The sequence below is a fragment of the Antrostomus carolinensis genome, unplaced genomic scaffold, assembly GCF_000700745.2.
Source record: "Antrostomus carolinensis isolate BGI_N321 unplaced genomic scaffold, ASM70074v2 scaffold23265, whole genome shotgun sequence".
NCBI classification, from domain to species: domain Eukaryota; kingdom Metazoa; phylum Chordata; class Aves; order Caprimulgiformes; family Caprimulgidae; genus Antrostomus; species Antrostomus carolinensis.
In genome coordinates this window covers 41,938-48,453 of record NW_010317417.1, presented here as the reverse complement: position 1 = coordinate 48,453, position 6,516 = coordinate 41,938, and the positions used below count along the sequence as shown (strand labels likewise).

At 50.4% G+C, this 6,516-nt stretch overlaps 1 protein-coding gene across 1 annotated transcript in view; it reads right to left on the bottom strand.

The window, feature by feature from the left end:
- Positions 1–6,516, bottom strand: part of LOC104525431 (nuclear receptor corepressor 2-like) — a gene marked incomplete at both ends in the record, with an annotated part of 50,628 nt that overhangs the window by 10,969 nt on the left and 33,143 nt on the right. Inside the window, one exon of the mRNA XM_010168586.1 lies at positions 3,370–3,436. Coding sequence (XP_010166888.1) covers positions 3,370–3,436 — 67 coding nt within the window. The remainder of the gene's footprint in view (positions 1–3,369; positions 3,437–6,516) is intronic.

The window sequence follows — 6,516 nt, the reverse complement described above, 5'->3', positions numbered from 1 at the left end:
AAGGAACGAGAACAAAGATAAAAATGCCCTAAAAGCCACCAAGGGGAATCTCGCGGGTGAGGAGCTGTGGGTAATGCCAACAAACCGCGGCAGCTCGGAGAAACCCCACCTGCTGTGTTTTACCCCTCCCAAAGTGATGCCATCAGCCCCCTGAAAACCAGAGCTCCCACCCTGCCAGCAAATCTGCCACATCCTCCTGCTTCAGAGCATCACCTTGGGAAGAGGCTAAAAATACCCCGCAAAGTTGATCAAGCCTCAGTGCCGGGAGGCAGCTGGTGCCCCGAGCTGTGTGTCAGCCCGCGATGCGGCTGGGGACAGCCCAGCATGAGCTCGGTCTGGTGAGAAGCTCTGAGGCTTTGAAAGGTTCTTCACTCCCTGTGGGAATGAGCCGGCGCTGGGTGCCACATCGCCATCGCCCCGGCAGAGCCGCTGGGCTGTTTCACAGCAGATGAGGCGGTCCTTTTCTTTCCTTTTCCTCCACTCTTTGGGATAACTGGATGGAGGTTTTATCTAGAATTCCTCTTTTAAGGAACTGGTATTTGCAGATGGATAAAAACAACATCAATGTCACTGTGCTGACTTCCCCAGCAGCTCACACCCTGGCAGTGGGGCCGGCAGCACCAAAACTCCCCGCTCACCCCACTCAGCCCTCCAGAGCACAGCTCTGTTACAGACCAGCTCAGCCCTTCTGCATCTGCTTTCTTAAAGCCTCTTCCCACCATGGAGCAGAGACCCTTCCTGCCACACAACCTTCAAACCCCACCAGAGCGGGGCTGCAGCATCCCTGTCCAGGGCTTTTTGCTCCAGCTGGGCTACACACCCCGTGCAATCTTCTGCCATCCTTCAAAAGCCAAGATTACAGGCACCTCACAGCACTGTGCTTTCCTCGGATCTTCACAACTCAATCACCAGGAGAAGCTCCTGGTCAGGCACTTCAAGAGCAAAAGTGTGTATTCCTTCCTCAAGCATCCTCTGAGCAGCCTTAAACAAGCAGGTCCATTCCTGAGTAACCATCTGTGCCGGCTTTTAGCGTCGGTGCTTCCTCTGCTCCCCTTCCCGGCTGGGCTCACCAGCCCATCAGCCCCTCAATCACACACGTAAGTGACGGGGAGCCAAATCGGACTTGACATGGGTATCTAAAAATGGATGAATAGTAACGCCGCCGTAGCAGCTGAAGGCAGTTTGTGGGCTGTGCCAAGCCCGAGCCCTCCCGCAGCCCACGCTCTCGCAGCTCCAGGGAACAGAACAGCTCTTAGGAGGGGAGGAGAAAAGTGGAGGTGACAGGAGGAGCCAGTTCAATCCCTACTCAAACCCCACAGTTTTGTTTCCCTGGTTGATGGAGATAAACCTCTTCTAACCAGAACAGCTCCCTTTACCCTTCTATCTCTGCAGCATCACCTCGCTGATGGCAATTAAACATCTGCTGTGCTGCCCTTGGTGGAGGCAGGAGGAAGCCCTGCAGATCCTCTGGTGGGGCTCTCAGGGCTGGACACTGCAGGGATCAACCGAGCTGCGTCCCTGCTCCAGCCAGCCCCGGGGCAGTGACAATACCCCAGAAAGTAAAAGAGCTAGAAAGAAACGCTGGCACGTAGATGGGCTTTACTAAAAATAGGGTCTGCTACAAAATAGGCAGAAAAATAGCTAAGCGTACCCATTTTACAAACAGAATCAGCAAATGTATTCACTTTGCAAATTCAGCAACCGTATGTTGCCTATTTTGTAGAATAGGCAAAACGCTTCCCTAAACTGAAAAATCCCCTTTCAAGGACAGTGAATAAACCGGCTGGCAGAAATTCACCTATTTTGCATGACAGGCGACTTCACCGCGAGTCGTATTTTAGGAACTGTGCTCTTGCAGCCTAATTAAACCTTTTCCCCCAGCTCCTCGATATTCATAACAGAGCAACTCACTCTAGATTTAGCGCAGTAACCAGCTGCTTCTACCAGAAAGCAGCTCCTGGGCAGTTCCCTCCTGGTTCCAATAAAACCACACGATGCTTTGCAATCCCTGTTTTGGGGAAGGGAATATTGATCCGCTTCCCATAACTGCAGAAGTCCTGAGCTGCAGCAAGGCGAGGTGCCCTGAGAGGCACCAACTGCCAAGCTGGGTCATGCTGAAGGTGTAAAGCCCTGTCACCCCTTGCTTAGAAACCTGGAAGAAGTTTTATCACAGAAAAAAACCTAAACAAACACATATTCAGACACAAATGGAAGACACAACTGGCCTTCTGGAGTGCAAGATCTGTGGCTTTTGGAAGATTGCTGTAAAATGGGGGATGGAAAATGAAGCATGGGGGAAAAAAAAAAAGGAATATGGCTTTATTCGCTATAAATAAGAAAATAATTTGATTGCTGGCTCAGAAATGTCTGTATTGAAAGCTGCTTTTAAAGGCAAAGCTTTCAACCCACTTCCCAGGACTGATTATTTTGAATTTTTCCAACAGCTCCTCCCAGCCAGAGCACTCCTGCCCAAAACCAGCACCAAAGATACTGAGAAAATCTGCACCATTGGCAACTTAGGATGCCAGCGCTGGCACCAGAGCCTGCCCCAGAACAGAGACACTGAGCCAGGAACTGGTATATACGCCTTCCACGTAAAACACAAAGCCCTGCATCATGAGCTGAACTGCCCTTCATGGAAAGATGCTGCAAAATCCACCTTCCTGGGGGGGGCTGCTGGTTGCTTCTGGCATTTCCCCTTCTGAGCTGGTTCCACCTCCCAGCACCCACTGGTGACTACCACAGGCAACTGTCAGCACTGGAAATATATAAATTCTGTAAATCCCACTTGAACTTTCTCCTCTATTTACTAGGAACTTGCAACAAACACCTCTGAAGCCCTATAATAAACCCCACCCTCCTCCTTACTTAATGAAGAACCATCTCCTTGAAGGACACTGGAACTCTCACACAGGCAGAGCTGATAGAAATGAACTGGCCAGAGCTTGATTTTTGTTTTAAACCACAAATTCCTAGAACATCGCTTTGTGGTCAGCTGGAAAGAGTCAGACCAGTCTTCAGCCCATTTATCGGAAGCAGAGTCAGCTTGTTTCACACCTCTCTTAGGGTGCAATTACTCACAAAATAGACATTTCTGCTGTGAAGAGGCTCTCTCAGATCAATGAAGGGCTGGGATTAAGCCAACCCCGGTGTTTGCTCTGCAGGGGGTACTTGTGGAGGGAGGTGCTGCCTGCAGCAGGATGGGGGAACCTCTCCTTTACAGCCAAGTTATTTTAAGCTTAAGAGATGCCACAGCAACGCAACAGGCAAAGTATTGAGCACCAGCACCTCTCTGCTGGAAAACACCCTTTTCTTTCTCACATAATAAATTATTCTGCTTTATACATGTAAAATAAGGGAATCACTTACCCATTGTTTGCGAGCATGATTTCTCCTCTTAAAGTACAAAATTAACTTTTTCCGCATTGCCTGGTTTCTGTATAGGAAAAAAAAAAAGAAAAAGAAAAAAAGATGAGATCCAATTAACAAGGCGGCTAAAATCCAAAGCCTGGCTCTCCCCACGGACTCCCCAAGGAATCTGCAGCACAGTTTCCACCTTTCCACCTTAACTCACAATTGCATCAACTTCAGAGCAGCACACGTGGTTCTGTGGGGACCTCGCGCCAGCTTTAGAGAAAGACCAACAAACCCTCCAACACGAGGAACTTTGCCCACATCTGTTGGTAAAACCAGGGCTAAGGTTGAGAACTAAAATTACCAACTCCCAGTTCTGCAAACCGTCACTGAACACGGGCAGACGCTCAGCTCTGCACTCACCAACCGGCCACTTGAGTATTTTTGCATTTTGATTTTATGCTTCTTGAGTATTTTTACATTTTGATCTGCAAAAACCCAATGGGGTCCCAAGAGTCAGGTAGCTCAGGCCAAGCTCTGTGTGGTGGGACGTGGCCCCCACCAGCATCTCCTAAGCAGAGGCCACCTTGAGTCACCCCAGTCCCCAGAGCCAGCAGCGATGGAGCTGTCAACGCGCACACACACGCTCCCAAAGGGTTACTGACCCCTGGGGCTCCGAAGTGCTGATAAGGAGGCAGGATTGTGGCAGGGCTTGCAGCACATATCTCCTGACCTCTTGCCTTCTTGGATCTGTGCCTAACAAAGCTGCAAAGAAACCAGCCACCAAAGTTCAGCCGCTTTGCAGAATTGGGACCTCAAGAAAGAAACTGGCCACTGCAACCACGACCAACCTGATGTCTGCCCAGACATCCTCTGGTTTCTTCTTCTTTCTGCTTTCTAAAGACAGCGTGAAACAATTGCTCAAAGAGAAGCAGTGCCAAAGCTGGAAGGAGCTGGAAAAGCTGCACGAGCTCCCAGAGTCTGCATGAACCTGAGAGCTGAGCTCCTGTTACTAATATTCACAGCAATAAAATCTCTAGGTAAAAGGTAGAGATCAGGGGCAAAGGAGCTTCCTTAAGTCTTTTATCCCGATTAAAGGCAGAGCTGCAGTGTGTAATTACTGATCAGGAGCTTAACAGTCTCATGTAGGCACGTTCTGCAGGATTTAGCAGAATGAAGAGACACCCTTGGGGCTTCCTCATTCCCCTCCCTGCCTTGTCCCCAGGCTAGTGGGGAGGGAAAAATCCACCCTCCTCCCTCCATAAATCCCTCAAGTTACTCAGCAGCAAAAAGACACTTTGGGAAGGGGCAGAAGATCCAGCTTGCTCAGAGAGAGGACTGGGGGCAGTCCTGGCTTAATTTGGGGATGGAGAGCATCCCAGAAAGTATCTAAAGTTTTCACTTAAACTCCCTTCTTGCTACATCACTAAAACCGTACACAGGCACACACTGGGACACGGGGACCTGGAGCAGAGCTGGGGGCACCTCCCTAATACAGGCACCCAATAATTAGGGATTTATTTAGGACAGCAATTCCTTGGGTGTGGGGTCTTCATGCACCACTACCTCCAAGATCAAGTATGGCTGCTAGAGGAACGGCAGCAGGATTTGGGACAGGGATGATTTCTTCTCCAGCACCTCATGGTCACACTCAGCTTTGGGGCCTCTTTTTAGTTTACCAAGAAGGAAACACAACAGGCTCAATTCTCAGTCCTAATAGTACCACTCAGATTTTGTAACTTCTGTTTTTCCCTCTTAATTGGTTACCAGAGATATCGGATACAGGCGGAGTCCCTGAACACTGCCCGAGCTGCACCACATCTTCATTCCCTTTGACTTTGCCTTGAACACTTTGATGCAAAAATAGACCTTGATTTCCAAGGCAGCGCCAGCAAGCAGCACTCCTAACTCCTCCTATGAACAGAAAACACCAGCTACTGCCTAGGAACAGACTCCAGTATCCCCAGTAAGAGCCACACAGCCCCAGATCCCCATGTCCTTCCAATTCTAGGCAGCACCAGCATCAGCAGAAGGCACTGCCAAGTGACCAGGCTGAAGGTTCCTGCAGAGCAGACACTCGGAGCCACAAAGATTTGCTGAGGGTTTGAATATCAAGCCCTGCCCTTTGATTCTGTTTCAGAAATCAAAGTGGCATTGAACATCTAGGGGGAAAAAGCTAATAAATCCACGCACAGGGCAATTCCTGCCTTTGCTCTTTTTTGATGGCATGTTTACAAAGGACTCGGTGTTGTTCTGGGCCATGCTGCAAAGACCAGAGGCCACTTCATGAGACGTATTAACAAACATCGCTGCCAAAGGCTGCTCCCCACTGCCACTATCTCATGTCTCTGCCTGTGAGGTGCATCCACCAAGAAGCCTCAAAGTGGCTGGAGGCAACTGGTTGAGCTAAACCTCTCCAAGCAAACAGCATTCACTCGCCTTTAAAAGTGAGGGAAACTGAGGCACAGAGCTGCGGTGGAAATGGGGAGCGAGGCTGCACTGCACCAAGTGCTCCAGAGCATCCAGCTCTGGACTTGCAGGAGAGGTTGGTCCAGCAGTGTCCAGCGCCCTTTTGCCAGCCCAGCACATCAGGTACTCCCCTGCCCACCTGCAATCTCTCCTCCCAACCAAGCCCCGGCTCCCCGCACGCTCCCGCGACCTTTTGCAGCGCACACGGTGAGCTTTCGGCACCGGCTCCAGTGCCGCGTGGTGCCGCAGTGGGCAGCAAACCCTCCAGCAGGGATGGATGGATGGATGGATAGATCCCGTGCCAAGGCTTCAGCTCTGCAAGAACAAGTTCCGACGGAGACTGTGTCCAAAAGACACAATCCCGTTGTTTCTTCCAGTTCCGATGGAAACTCTTAACACTGGGAAACTACCGGAGTGAGGCTAATGATGGCCATGTGCACGATGGTCCCCAGCAAGGGGTCATGGATTGTCCCTGGGGGCCAGCACAGCTACATCAACCCTGTCCTCCCCACACCAGCCTGGGCAAGACCACATCCAGGAGAAGTGTGGGGCTTTGACACGCTTCTGCTGGATCTGTCCCACAAGTTATTAGGAGACAGGAGAGTAAATGAAGAAAATGAGCAGCTCTTACACAGCTGATGGGTTGCCTTGAGTTTTGCATCGTGGCTGACCTTGAAAGTGCTAATCCAGGCA